This window comes from Gouania willdenowi, chromosome 6 (genome assembly GCF_900634775.1).
Source record: "Gouania willdenowi chromosome 6, fGouWil2.1, whole genome shotgun sequence".
NCBI lineage: Eukaryota > Metazoa > Chordata > Actinopteri > Blenniiformes > Gobiesocidae > Gouania > Gouania willdenowi.
Genome location: NC_041049.1, coordinates 28,571,741 through 28,587,045, shown reverse-complemented (window position 1 = coordinate 28,587,045; position 15,305 = coordinate 28,571,741). Strand labels below are relative to the sequence as shown.

General features: G+C 39.3%; 1 protein-coding gene across 6 annotated transcripts in view; it reads right to left on the bottom strand.

The window, feature by feature from the left end:
- tln2b (talin 2b) overlaps nucleotides 1-15,305 on the bottom strand; it is a 141,398-nt gene that overhangs the window by 47,357 nt on the left and 78,736 nt on the right. For all 6 annotated transcript variants that reach the window (XM_028448861.1, XM_028448860.1, XM_028448862.1 and 3 more), the window contains exons 10-20: nucleotides 13,928-14,083; nucleotides 13,411-13,512; nucleotides 13,250-13,326; nucleotides 12,498-12,681; nucleotides 12,264-12,377; nucleotides 11,904-12,012; nucleotides 11,165-11,373; nucleotides 9,059-9,157; nucleotides 8,465-8,632; nucleotides 6,804-7,098; nucleotides 4,233-4,399 (exon numbers count right to left, since the gene is read on the bottom strand). In XM_028448861.1, the coding sequence (XP_028304662.1) occupies nucleotides 4,233-4,399; nucleotides 6,804-7,098; nucleotides 8,465-8,632; nucleotides 9,059-9,157; nucleotides 11,165-11,373; nucleotides 11,904-12,012; nucleotides 12,264-12,377; nucleotides 12,498-12,681; nucleotides 13,250-13,326; nucleotides 13,411-13,512; nucleotides 13,928-14,083 (1,680 nt within the window). The remainder of the gene's footprint in view (nucleotides 1-4,232; nucleotides 4,400-6,803; nucleotides 7,099-8,464; nucleotides 8,633-9,058; nucleotides 9,158-11,164; nucleotides 11,374-11,903; nucleotides 12,013-12,263; nucleotides 12,378-12,497; nucleotides 12,682-13,249; nucleotides 13,327-13,410; nucleotides 13,513-13,927; nucleotides 14,084-15,305) is intronic.

The following is a 15,305-nucleotide window of genomic DNA, read 5'->3' as shown; positions in this document are numbered from 1 at the left end:
CGAATTCTCTGACTTTCTCACTGATCTGGTGCTGAGCACTGATAAAGCTATCATAGTAGGCGACTTTAACATTCATGTTGGTGATGAAAACAACAGCCCAAACAAATTATTTACCTCACTATTAGATTCAATCGGCTTTACACAACTCATTATCTTAATCATGCCCTGGACCTTGTTCTAACAAATGGTTTAGATATTGACCACCTGACAATATATCCTCCATATCCTATTCTTTCAGATCACTTCCTGTTTTTCTTTTAATTCAAAACATCAGCCTGCTAAAATGCTGAGAGAAGAGGTCAACTATGCGATCACCTACATAGGAACATTTTATACGAGAGCTTTCAGTCTGGCTTTAGAGCCCATCACAGCACAGAGACTACCTTAGTAAAAGTAAACAATGATCTCCTCTTAGCCTCAGACTGAGGGTTGGTCTCAGTTCTGGTGCTCTTAGATCTCAGTGCAGCCTTCGATACAGTGGATCATCATTTATTGCTGCAGAGACTGGAAAGAGTTTTTAGGATTAAAGAAACAGCGCTGGGTTGGTTTAAATCCTACCTATCAGACAGAACCCACTTTGTTCATGTTAATAATCTCTCCTCAGCGCATGCCAGAGTTCATCATGGAGTTCCACAAGGTTCAGTTTTGGGACCAATACTCTTTACATTATATACGTATGCTTCCACTATCATTATCAGAGAACATAATAGACATTTCCATTGCTATGCGGAAAATACACAGCTTTATCTGTCAACTAAATCATATGAAACTTATCAGTTATTAAAACTCCAGGCTTGTCTTAAAGATGTCGCATCCTGGATGAGCCATAACTTTCTCCTAAAAAAAACTTTTCTGAAGTGATTTTATTTGGTCCAAAACACCATAGAGAGAAATGATCAGAGCAAATAGTGTCTCTGTATAGAATTACTCTGTCACCCAGCACCACAGTAAAAAACTTAGGCATTATCTTTGACACTGACTTAACTTTTAACTCTCATATTAAACAAATCACAAGGAGAGCCTGTTTCTACCTCCATAATATGTCTAAAATCAGAAATATCTTGGCCCAGAGCGATTTCTCCAATAGAGCGAATCTGAGCGTAGTTACGGTCATCTGAATTACCGTGTTGTGTTCAGGGGCCCTGGGAAACCCAGTCGGTTTGTATAATCCAGCCGTGAAAAGAGAAAGTGTCTGGGTAAATCTGGAAGTATAGTTACCCTATGCAACAGATGATATGAAATTAACAACATGTACTGTCAACAACAAACCCAGAGACGCTTAATGAGGACGTAATGCAATGCATATGTCGTAAATTAACGTGATGACGTCTTTGTCTGCGGGACCCGGGTGGAGCGAGTAGAGCTACCCTAATATTGCAAATTTATTTGGCGACCCAAATAAAATTTTGTGCGACCCACAAAATCAGAGCTCTAGGGCAGTGGTTCCCAAACGGTGTGCCGTGAGGCAAGTCCAGGTGTGGGATTTTGGAACAATAACCATACATGATTATTACCGTAAGGAAAAGGAAGGTTTTTTTTTTTTTTTATGGGGAAATGTTTCCATAGACTGTTTATTACGTGCACCGCCCGCTCCCCTCCCGTCCTGGCCGCTTCAAACAGCTCCTAAACCACCCAAAACCCTGTGTCTAAACTGCCAAAAAACTACGCAAATCATCACTGACTCCTAAATACAAAGCCATCACTTTACTGTGTCTGTGAAGCTCCACCCATTTCTCGTGCAGCGCTGCTCCAGAGAACATGAGCAGTTTCACTTGTTGTGAGTCAGAGTGTGTTAACAACATCTCATCTGTGCTACACAACATCTGTGGATAAAGTTGCTTTTAAGTTGATCAAAATGTAATCAATAAACCTGATCAGATTCAGTAAACCATTAATCCCTGAGTGAAATTTGCAATTGGGTGACATTAATGCTGTTCTCATACATATTTATATGACATATAAATAATTAAAAAGGAGCAGTCAAAATAATTACCACAACTTATATCTACCTTTTAATTGTATCTTACTTTAATGTTTACATACATTTTTGTTTAATTATCATTTTTTTTATTTATTAGTATTTATTTTTGTTTTCTCACAGGAGTTAAAAACTAATGATTATTTCTAAAAAATAAATATATAAATTAATTAATAAATTAATGTGGAAAACACGGAATTTGGAAAAAAATTAAATGGGTTTTATAGGGCCCTAATTATTATAATATACAACTACACAAAAATAATTATTTTTTTAATGTACTACTTTGTATGTTTCATTTCATAATCCATAGGTAAACTCTTTACCTAATTTTGTTTTTAAATATTTCGGTAATATATATTTTATGAGTAATATAGTTGTGTTTGTCACATTTTATTTGGCTTTTGTAAATAATTATGCACATTTACAGATATTGTGTACATGATATGAGTGATAACACGTGTTATAAAGGCTATTTTGCACAATAGGTGTTCCTTCAGACTTTTACTTTGGCACCACTGCTCTAGGGCAGTGTTTTTCAACCACTGTGCCGCGGCACACTAGTGTGCCGCGAGAGATCGTCAGGTGTGCCGTGGGAAATTATCCAATTTCACCTAATTGGTCTAAAAAAAAATTTTGAAAACATATTAATTATTATCTGCAAATAATATACCAATGTCGAGTGTCCGTGCTGCAGTAGTGACTAAAGGTGTGTGCACACCGAACGCGACGGAAGCGATGCCATTGCCTTAAATCGTCCCTGATCGGTAGTTTGCACATAGTGGTGCTTTTTTGTCAGTCCATCATTTCATCGCTCCAGCGACGCGATCACTAGGGAGCTCTGTCTGTCTGTCTGTCTGTCTGTGTGTGTGTGTGTGTGTGTGTGTGTGCGCGCGCGCGTGCGTGTGGCCCCGGTAACAGGGTAGAGACAGAGCGAGAGAGAGAGTGTTGATGACGTCTTTTTTTTTTTTCCTTCTTGCTCCGCTTCTACGGTTAAATGATCAACTTAACGGAGATATTAAAGGATGACTTCACTCAGAATGTGTTTGATCAGTAGTTACTGTGGTTTTAAAGAAATTTACCGCTTTAATTTTGAACCTGATACTTTGAGGAAGTAGAACAGCCTCCGCTGCAGCCGTCAGCACTGAAGCGGGAGCGGGAGGGAGGGGCTGAGATTACACTGAGATTGACATTTTGTACATGTAACTCTTCATATTTCTCAGTGTAGAACAGTGAAATCTTTCCCAAATATTATTGCTTCTGTCATAATAAGCACGATATTTCTGTATTCCTGGTAATTAATAATTTTGGACAGAATTAGAGTTTGCAAAACACTTTGACGTTTTCTACTACCTTTAATACCACATTGTTGTTTCATTTGTTATGTTCAAGCTGTATTTTTGAAGTGGACATGTTAAGTACACTTTTTATTTGAAAGAAGAAATACAAATGATGATAAAGTCCTTTATTCTTTGTGTTTATTTGATTCCTATTCAAGACACTTTGATGAGAATGGCTATATTGTTAATATATGCTACAGAGTATCATTTTTTAACATGTTTGGCTGGTGGTGTGCCTCGTGATTTTTTCAATGAAAAAAATGTGCCTTGGCTCAAAAAAGGTTGAAAAACACTGCTCTAGGGAACCCTATGAAAGGGACATGCTGCATTCAAATGGCTTAGTAAGCTTACATGATACATGATTTATATATAATGCAGCGTGTGTTCTTTCTGAGGCTGTCAGCATCACCAACAGCGTACATATAAGTAACGAGTGAATGTTTCAAAAAATGCATAAATTCATAGGTTTGATCTTCCATGGCACAAGGTCTAGCTTTGATTAAAATATTGTCAAAATCTGTTAAGTACCAGTACTTTTGACGAAACCCTGCTAACAAAGAAACAAATAAATAAATGCTTGTGAAAATATTACCTCCTTTGCCGAGGTAAAAATACACACAAAAGACACAATCAGGAAAAAATAAACAAAAGACACAAAAAAGAAAAAGAAAAACATACAAAAGCAACAATCAGATCAGACATTCACATGTCGTATCCTCCACTGTGATCAAAGTTGGCCATATCTGTCTTGGTGGCTGCAGACAATTATAAACAGTGTTGGAGCGCAAACTAAGGTTAATACTAATCATGAAACAAAGGCAAAGTGAGTAAAAAACTATATTTGAACAACCTTTGAATGTTAAGCTACGGCTTTTCTTGATTACGCTTTGACCTGAAACCTGATGCTCACTCACCTTTGCAGCCTCCACCATCCGAGCGGTGGCATCAGCCAGCAGCTTAGCAGCAGCCAACAGCTTCTTGGAGTTGTCAACATCCACCTCTGCCTCTGCATCTGACCTCATGGCGTTGACCAGGTCGGAGGTCGCTTGTGCTAACACTCTGGCTTGGCGCACCATTTCCCCTGATTAGACAATGAACGTTAAAACAGTTAACAACATGATCGCTTCGGTAGAGAGAAATGTACAGCCCAGCAGCTGGTGCAGAGTAGTTTATCACACTCAACAGCAACTGATAGAGATGTTGGCTTTTCACATTCTGTGTGTCTGTAAGGTTTTTCTGCAGCTCCGAGGACAGATGACAAGAGTAGTACTAATTCTCAGTGCAGTTTATTCTAATTAGTCAAGAGGAAAGTTTTGCAGGCCAGCTGCTCCTGCAAACAGCTCACGCACAGGGGAGACCCATAAGCAAGAGTGTCCAGAGAATTGGGAGTAGACATTTTATGTTCTTGGGCTGGGTGTGCCACGTACAATGGGAAGGCTGCACAAATGTGTTTTGGCTGATTTATCACGATGATGCAGTCCAGCCAACTGCATCGTGACCGTGGGGTTATGTGTCAGAGCCTACAAGAGACGAACATTGAAAAATAAAGAAATTTAAGAAATATTTCACAGGTCTAGAACAGACAGAGTGCGTGCGCAACAAGGTTGGAATCACCTGGCTTAAGTGTTGTTGATCATCTGCTTCGTAGTATAGCTGCTCTGGGTTTATGAAAGTTTGGTTAGGTCAGGGGTCTGCAACCTTTACTCTCAAAGGAACCATTTTACCTCATCTCACCTGGATTAAAGTCCTCCTGGAGCTGAAAAAATACCTTCTCAATGAAGACAATACAGTGTATTAAATTCTATACAGTTAAAATTATATAGAATAATGTTTGATTTAATGTGATTTGAATTTTATTGATCATGTAAACGGCAACGTAAAAAAATAGTTTAAAATAAAAGAAAAGAAATTAACATCAAGAAATAAAACAGTGTCTTGCATCTTCAAATTCTTAGTCATCTCAGTTTACATGAACACAATGTTATAAAAAAGTTATAAAAAGATTTTTTTTTTAATTTTAGTTAATGTATTTGAAAGTAACTTGAATTTGGTAACACATGATCATGTGATCAACACATGCTAATTGCTCTTTTCTTGCCACACATAAATCATGCATATTTAACTTGCACATTGGTGGTTAAATGAATCTGTTCCCACACAATTAAAATCTTTATTTTCTTCCAGAATAGTGTTTTTGTTGGTTTAATTATCTTACCAGGGATTTAAAACTTAAGGTTAATCACAGGGGCAGGAAAGTTGATGGTCTGTAGATGTTGCAGGAGGTGAAGTAGGAAGGTGTTGAGTCATTGCACAATGTGAATTATTGTAGGTTAACAAACTGTTATATCTTGATTTTATTTGTCATTAATCATTAATAGCATCTGTAAAAAAAAAAAAAAAAATATATATATATATATTTCTTTCAACAGTGTTTTTTAAAGCTACAAAGAGCCATTGCATAAGAGTCAAAGAACCACATTAGGCTCCAAAGCCGCAGGTTGCAGACCCCTGGGTTAGGTGAAGCCAGCTAACCGAGAGATATCCTGGATAAATGTATCCAGCTTTGTAGTACAGGCCCATATAGTTAACCCAAGACAACAAATGCCAGCATAGTAATATATATATATATATATATATATATATATATATATATATATATATATAATTTTATTTAAATTTTTTTTTTTAATTACTTTCAATAAACGAGGCTTTGAAGTATCATTATTTTGTAATCAAGGCATTTGAGGACCTCAAAGAATGGTTGCAGTGATCATAATTTCATGGCTCAGGGGTGTGCAGTGCACATTAATGGATAATCAAATCAGATATTTAAGCTGTTATACTGCTTTGGTTGCACATATCTGTAAATTTAATACCCTTTGTGTGATTCTGCAAAGAGGGTGCGATGATGACAAATGAGGAATCAAAGAATAGAAACCCCTCCCACTTAAGATCAGGAATCATTCTTTTCCTGCAGACACAGAAATGCTTTCATGTCACAGCTGGAGCTTTCTATGAGTCAGCCTCATCCATATGAAAGGAAATCATGGGGCTACATGTAACGTCTCCCCCACACAACTATATAAAGCCCTGCACACCCACCTCTGACAGGAAATAACTCACTGGAGAAGTCTGCAAGACGTCTGATTCGGTCCCAGCCTGTCGTCTATCAACAGCTCAAACTCTCATCACTGAGAGGTGAACTTGTGTTGCACAAGTTTAGTATTCACCTTGATTTAGTGAAGACAAAGTTGTTGTTTTTTTGCTCGTGCCATGTGTTTCCATTTAAGTTTCAAAGCTTCCCTGATGCTGATTGAGACCAGATTTAAGACTGTGAAGTGGTTTTGGATAACATGTTTTCTATGAGAGTTGGCTTTGGAAATGCTTCAGCCTCTTGTACCAAAACATAACAAATGGACAAACCTTTGAAAGGGATCACAGACCAACCCCCCCCATGGGAGTACAACACATCACAAAGCACTCACCAGCATCTCCCATTGAAGTGAAAATGTTTTCCGTCACATTCATGATGGTGTCTGTGGCCTGGTCGTAGCGCCCAATGGGCTCTCCGCAGCTGGCATAGTGGCGTACATGCTGCAGGAGGTCACCGAGGGCTTGGCTCACCACGCCGGCTGCTGCTCCGACCTGCTTCAGCAGCTCGCTGTCATCGCTGGCCGAGCGGCAAGCCTTGACGCAGGTTTCCACCGAACGCTCCACCAGCTTCCCAGCCTCCACGAGCTGCTCCTGACACACCGGGGAGCTGATGGTCGGACTCACCACCTGCACCACACACACAGGCACCACAAACACATGGTAAAACACACAGACTACATTTATATGGATATATACAGTAAATATAAATACAGATCAGAGAGATCTTTAGCGGCTGACGGCTCCATCCTAAGTGTCTGAAGAATCATTTCTGACACTTTAAATATTATATAAAATAATCTTATTCTATTAAATATTACTGGGAGCCTGTCTTTCTTCTTCTTCTTCTTCTTGGAACTTTTTCTTCTTAAAACTTCTTCTTGGTACTTTTTCTTATTATTGAAACTTCTTGTTGTTAGTGGAACTTCTTCTTAGAGCATCTTCTACTTGGAACATGTTGGTCTTGGAACATCATCTTCTTGGAACCTCTGCTTGGAATGTATTCTTCTAGGAACTTCTTCTTGGAACATGTTCTTCTTGGAACATCATCTCCTTGAGACTTTTTCTTAGTTTTGGAACTTCTTCCGGTTATTAGTGGAACTTCTTAGAAATTATTTTTGAAACGTATTGTTCTCGGAACTTCTTTTTGAACACATTGCTCTCTGAACTTCTTCTTGGAACTTTGTTGTTAGAACTTCTTTCTATTATTACTGGAACTTCATCTTCTTGGACGTATTCTTCTGGGAACTTTTTTCTTCTTGAAATGTATTCTTTGAGGAAATTCTTCTTGAAACTCCTTCTTGGAACTTCTTATTTAAACTTTTTTTCATCAAACTTCTTGGAAAAACTTTTTAAATTTCTTCTTCTCCTTTTTGTAACTTTTTCTTGGAACCTATTGTTGTCTTGTGTGTTCTTCTTTTGCTTTTTTTTTTCTTAAGAGGAAATTACCTTTGCAAACAATGACCAAATATGGCACAAATGTCTAGTCCTATGCCAGACTGCCTTAGCTGCAAAAACCTAAAGGTGACACTATAGAAAGTCTCTAAACTAACATTTCAATCATCCGTATGTGCTACAGATTGTTTTTTTAAAAAAACTGTAAAAACACGTGTCCTTATGTGTTATAGTTTTGCTTGTGTTCAAGTTTTTGTGAGTAAATATTTTGACTACGTGCACATACGTTGTTGCTGTTTTTTTGTAAGATGATGATTATTATAATTATAGTTATTATAGTGTAATTTTATTACTATTATTTTACTCTTGTTATTCACGTTTCATTCATTCATTCCCAAAGTGTACAGGGCTATTTTTTTCTACTCTTTATGATGTTGTAACAATTACAATTTCTACCACGTGGGACAAATAAAGGTCTTATCTTATCTTCTGTTATCTTATCTTTTATTGTCCTATCTTATGTTATCTACATGACCACTTTCCAATCCTACTGTTAGTGCATGTACTGTTATTTCTGCAGGTCAGATATGTCATGTGGTACCTTGGTGCAGGCGACCAGCTGGGAGGTGGACAGAGCGCACTGAGTGGCGGCTGCGATCACCCTGTTCTGCAGAATGGTGTCCTCAGCCACCTGAGCCACATTCTTGGCCTTCAGCACTAACATCGCAGCTGCATTGGCCACAGCTTTGGCCAGATTCATCAGGATGTCCTGCAATATATTCATCATCAATGTCCTTTACTGGAAACACTCAACAGCTGTGCACGCTAAATGAATTGGTGCACGTGCAACGCGATTAAAAGAAGTACAGCAGCAAAAAGCAAGACAACCAAAGCCTGTGTTTGAGCAATGAATAACTCCTTAGCTGTTAGGAGAAGCAATTGAATTACACGCTACAATATCATAATGCAGCAGCAGAATAGTAGCTCAAGGTCGATAAGCCTGAGAATGCAGATGATTTATGGGCCTCTTCTGCAGGCATTAAACCTACACAGGAACAAATCATCACTGTGTGAGGAAATATAAAAGGAGGAAAATAGAGGTTTGGATTAAAAATAATCATCATTAATAAAGCAGGGCTCCCTGAGACAAGTGTGTCTTCCTGTTTGGCTGAAAGTGTCAGAGAACGCATCCAACCTGGAATTTTTCGTCAGTCTCGCCCTCCCCCATGTGACGCAGCAGGTCCCCGCTGGCCTGTCCAATGGTTCCTGCAGCAGTCAGCACCGTCTGCCTGGGCTGTGTGAGGATGACATCACCACAGTGGTTACACAGGCCCGCCCTGGCCAGGCAGCCAACAGCGCTCTCATACAGGATCCTGTAAAACTGGAGGCCCTCACTCAAACAAATCTCACAAAATTATTATCCAAGAATTTTAAAGGAATATGAAACCTAATATAATACACAAAATAACAACAAAAACACACAACTATTAAAGGGGGTATGCTACAAAGCTAGATAATTATATCCTGGATTTTTCTCCATTAGCGGGCTAACATTCCCTGTCAAAAAGAAGTTGTCCTACGAAGGTCGATAATAACACGCTAATTTAAGCCAAATGACTTCAGCCTGGCTACGTGTGCGCTCTCATAAAAGGGGTGGAGATTGCAGCGTCTGACCAATCACTACAATGGAGAAACCTGTCAGAGCGACCTTTTTTATAATGGAGGAACAGCTTATGATCTTGAAAAAATATAGTGAATTCAAAACCATGAAGATAGTGAAGAGCAACAGTGTTAGTACAGCGTGCACCAGGAAGGATTGGTTGGGAGGCGGGGCTTTTATACTCAGATCTGATCCACTTCATAACCTGGTCTTGACTGGGTTAGGTGTTGCTTAAGTTTAAAATGCTGATTAATTAAAATCCATAATTCAGACCAAAAACAACACTGTTGTTACAGAAAAGGCAGGAATGAAAGAACACAGGCAGGAAGCTGCTAACGTGAGATTATTTATATTATTCCATTGGATGATAAACAGCGTTCTGATCAGTTAAACTTGATTACAGCACACACATGTTTCTATTCAGGTAGACCTCAATTTATCACACACACTGGGATGATAGCATATCGTTTCACTGTAGTATGTTCCTGCTGACGCTGTCAACCTCACTATAGCGTATGAATGAATGACTTTACCCGTCTGTGCATACGGAGACACAGGCTTCATCAGCTCACTGTAGATCAGTCTATCAGATGTAAATCTATATCTTTCCTAAAGGATGTCATCAGTAAATGAAAAGATTGCATTTATCCATCAATAATCTTTCTTTCCTAAACGCAGCTGTCAGATCTGCTCCAACCAGGATCTTCTAACAATGGGCAGGTCATTTTCTAAGAGAACTGATTCGTCAGGAGGCGGGGCTTTATCACTTTCTAAGATCCTAGCCAGAACAAAACCCGGTTCAAACCAGGTTAGTCGTTCAGCCTAAGTTACCATGGTGATTTAGCTCCGTAAGACGTTAGCGAGCTTTGTAGGACAGCACACACTAATTAAATCCCGGAAGTTAGCACGAAGTTAGCTTCGTAGCATACACCCAAAAAGTACAGAAAGTCATATCACACACAAAAACAACAAAAACAAAGAAAATGACTAAAAAAAACACAAAATACAACACACAAAAAACACTTCAATACACATCATGACAAAAAAACAACCACTTAAAAACAAAAACTGATCACAAACATATAAAACAACAAAATTATAATACACAATAGAAACATACACAAAACAACACAACAATGGCTCAAAAATACACAAAATGAGAACATGAACACACAAAATAATCACAAAAACACACCTACTACTCCAAAAAATGAAAAATTTACAACAAAAATACGCAACATGACTCGATAAACAATAAAATAACAAAAATACATTATGATGGAAAAAGTACAAAATAGTTTCAAAATACCCAAATGACTCATAAAACACAACACAAAGACACAAAAGACAATCACTTAAACACAAAAAATAACATCTAAAACATTAAACAGCAACACATTTCAAAAACATACAAAAAAACAACAAAAACACAGAATTGGGCAACATAAATACACAAAATGACTCATGAACACAAAATACAAAAAACAAAGACCCACAAAATAACCACTTGAACACACAAAATGACTACAAAAAACAACACATGTACAAAATGACATAACGGTTTCAAAAACACAAAAATACACAAAATGACTATTGGAATTAGCAAACAGGAATCACTCAGAAGATCAGAAGCTCGCTCACCTCAGCTGCTGCAGGTTGGACAGATCGCAGCAGGTCAGACACAGCTCCTGCTAACATCCTGGCAGCGCCCATCAGCTTGTGTCCACTGCCTAAATCATCATCCAGTAACGCTGCCAGGAGCTTCACACCTTTGGACATCTCCGTTAAGTTGGAGGAGATGGTGGTGATGGCGCAGCCCACTGCTGTGTAGTCAGTGTCCATGGGTTCACCTGTAGATGGATGATAACAATGGCACTGATGTCCAATGTCACAGTAAATTAGGTTTGAACAGACAGAACAGTGACACAGTAAAAGGCTGAAATGGTTCCACAGAGACAGTCTGTCAATAACACAAGCAGCCATGACGACAAAAGACTGCGTCTGAGATGGTGTGGGAACGGGGGCCACATGAGGCTCTTGGACAACAAATATATAAAAAAGGACAGAATATCTAAAACAACAAACACACACACACACAAAATGACAGAATGATTGTGGGGTTGTTGAAGCAGATTAAAGTTGTTGTGACTCTTTGGGAAACATTCACTTTATCAGGAGAACTAAAGCTACTCTGATAGACTTCATCTTCAACGTGCTGCTCTATAAATGAAACAACTTCAGCAAACAGCAGCAGAACGACTGATGGAAACACAGACACTACCTCAGAGACAAGCCTTCATGCACACACTTGTTAGGGAGAGGTTGGTGCTGTATGCTGAGATTTCCCCTGACTTAATGGAGGAGTAATGCTCACACCCACCTGCAGTAAGATTGACCACAGATGCCGTTCCAGCGGTGATGGCATCAACCTGGGAGTGGATCTCATGTTTGGATTCATCCACTTTGTTCTGAACCCAAACTCTGGAAGCCTTTTTAGGAAGAAAAATCTTAGTTACTGGCACTGGATCAGTTTCAACTCACAGTAAACTTCCAGTGTGGGGTTGATGGAAAATAGCTGACAAAAGAAAAAAGAAAACCAATCTAACCCTTGCTTTTACAGCCAGTTTTCTACATCTCATTGTTCTGAGAAATATTTTTGTACATTTGTGTGAGCAGAGGATTTGAAAGATTATAGGCTTAAATCAGACACGATAATACTGAAAGAGAGTGTTTGATGTACCAGATCATGTCCCAGTGGAGGCAGGTTATCCACGTGTCCCAGGTCAGCCTGGGCCTGCTGCACAGCATGCATGCTGCTGTTGATGGTTCCCATCAGGGCCTGCTGGGCCAGATTCTGGCAGTGAGGAGGAACACAGAGAGGCAGAGAGATGACCACTCACTGACCGGTGAAAGAACGTATAAACCTGCACACACTTCTTCATGTAAATTAGCCTCAGAGGCTGGAGCCACTCACCAGAGGAGGCATGTGTCCTCTGTGCATCTGCCCTGAGGTGATCTGCTGCTGAGCACAAGGCATGGTGCCCATGTTGTAGGTGTCAGGGCCTCCAATGGAGCCAGACCGTATGATTCCTGGAAGGGCAACAGAGCCGTGCTCCACACGACCAACACGATTGAACTGCTGCTGCAGAATTGTAGACCTGTGCACGAATAAAGAGATTATTTGTCTTGCATGTGATTGCAAAATTACAATCAGCTTTTTTCTGAAAGCAAATTGCTTCATCTAAAGCAGATATGGGCAACTTTTTATCACAGCAGGGTCATAAACATGTAATTGTTTCTCATATTATCAACATTCATGTCAGCATATAGAAAAATGACCAATCTGAGCATTATTATTGTCATTTTTGTATAATTTTGTATGTTTTTGGTATCATTTAGTAATTTTCTCTCATTGTGTGTGTTTCTGATGTCACACTCCAAATGTCCTGTATTTATTTTGCAGAGAATTGGCAACCCTAGGCATATGGCACCAAACCTGCTCAATTGCTCAATGACAAACAAAATGCAGAGTTAATGAAGACAAAAAGCACAAAGCAAACACAAAGATGGCCCAAGAACAGCGCTGGGGTGGTTTTAGTCTTTAGTGCTAACATTAGCACTCCCGGGGAACTTAATAAAAAGCAGCAGATGTGCCATTACATGCACCATTAAAGCGTTAAGGTTTAAATTAACTGAAGATAACAAGTCTGTTCATCGTCAACTCACTTCTTAGGTGAGACCGACTCCTCCAGCATGGTGGCTTCCTCGTCTCCCTCCAGACCAAAGCGGTCCTTGCTCTGCTTCTGTTGTCAGAGGAGAGATGCAAGTGTGGAGCGACAGAAAGAGGCAAACCTTTGTGTAGAGTAGACTTTGTTACTAATTATTACCTTTTTGAGAATGATGTCAATGTATCCAGCTATCAGTTGGGAAATTTGCTCTCCTTCTGTGGTCTGGACGGAGTAATAACTCTCCTGATATTCTCCGAAATCCTAAAACCCACACTGCACATTAGCATTCATATATGGACTCCACTTTTAAATATGCAATTGAGCTGATTTTACAGAGGCAAAGGCCCGAAAACCCTCGACAGCACCTTCATCAAATCAACTCCTAACGAAAAGAAAATGTGACAGGCTGCCAAAGAACAGCTCACTGCTTTATATGGGATGATTAAAAATCCAATAACGCAGATTTAATAACTCCTACATTCAAGCCTTCCAGAGAAATGCAGGGTTGAATTTTCTCTTTGTGAATCAGAATGGAAACTAATGTCAAATAGTGGCAGACACTAAAAGCCAAAAGGTAAAGAGAAGAGATACGGAACTTCCTGTGGTTAACTCAGATAAAATGAGTGAAATGTGCAGTAGTGATGTGAGAAAGATGGATATTTAGAGTCCACAGTACCAGGGTGAAGCTCTTGGGGGAGGCGGCCCATCTCTTGACCGTGGTCAGAGGCCATTCCTGCACCACGTCTTTCGTCTTCTCATCCACTCGCATCACCGACTCTTTGGTTATCCCCAACAGGCGTGGCACCAGCTTATTTTTACCCTTCATTTTTTCCTGTTGGGCAGGAAAACATCAGCAAACATTTAGAGCTTTGGCTAAACTCCTCCACCGATGATTCATACAAGGTGAGATCGCTGCTGTTGCTGTCACACACACAGGCGGGGGAGGACAGCTGTGAACTGACCCTTCACAGCTTCCTCTTGTTTAATGCTGCTTTTATTGAATGGGCTCTCCACATGTTTGAGTCACTGTCAGCACAGTTGGATCAGCTCCATCACACTCACTCCTCTGCCTGCTAAAAAAATCTATAACTACCCACGCTAAACCATATCATGATCATACATGTGGGACACTTAAGGAAAACATGGCCATCAAATAAAAATGTTGAATGTTCCTGAATGATTGGGTTTAACCGCAAAACTCAAGACAGGAGATGATGTAACTTCCACCATCTAAGTTCTACACTGCAACACATCTAAACAAAGATACTCTCTAATACATCAACTATGATTATAATGATCTAAATAGAGACAGACATGAGACACAGGTGGCCCTCGGACTAATAAAAAAAACAAAAAAAATTGACAAAATGACTATAAATAATCACAAAAATAACAGAAAAACACAAAACGACAACACCAAAAAAACAGAAAAACATACGAAATGATACCACAAACACCAAAAAAATACACAGAATTACACAAAAATGAAAGAAAAACACACAAAAGACAAAAAATATATCCAAAAAACACAAAATGAGAAAGAGAAATAAGCAAAATGATACCAAGAACACTCAAACCATCAGCCTTCACTATAACAAACTAGTAACATAAAATTGGATGCACTTGTTAACTAGAAGCTTTAAAGGGCACATTACACCAAAATGGATGTTGACGCTTAATGCAAAAACACATCCTATGTAGTGCATCCACAAAATATTTTACAATCTTATGTCCATCTTAATGTAAATTTAGCATTTTACTGTTGCTTTCCGTACATTTCCAGTCTACTTTTCGGAGCGTGAGCATATATGGGTTGTGACACAGCCGAGAACCGTGTGAGGCTCCGTTCAGCTTCACCTCAGCCTGAGAGCTCAGACTGACTACAGAGTTAGATAGCATCATCATTATTTTCATTACACAAACTACTCTCAAAGATGCCTCCATACCGTGTAGCAGCTCAATGATGTTTCCTTATTTGCATAGAGCCTGATGTTGATACAGCTGAGCACATACAGGGCTGCTTGCTCATCATACCGGCAAAGCAAGGAAAAGGT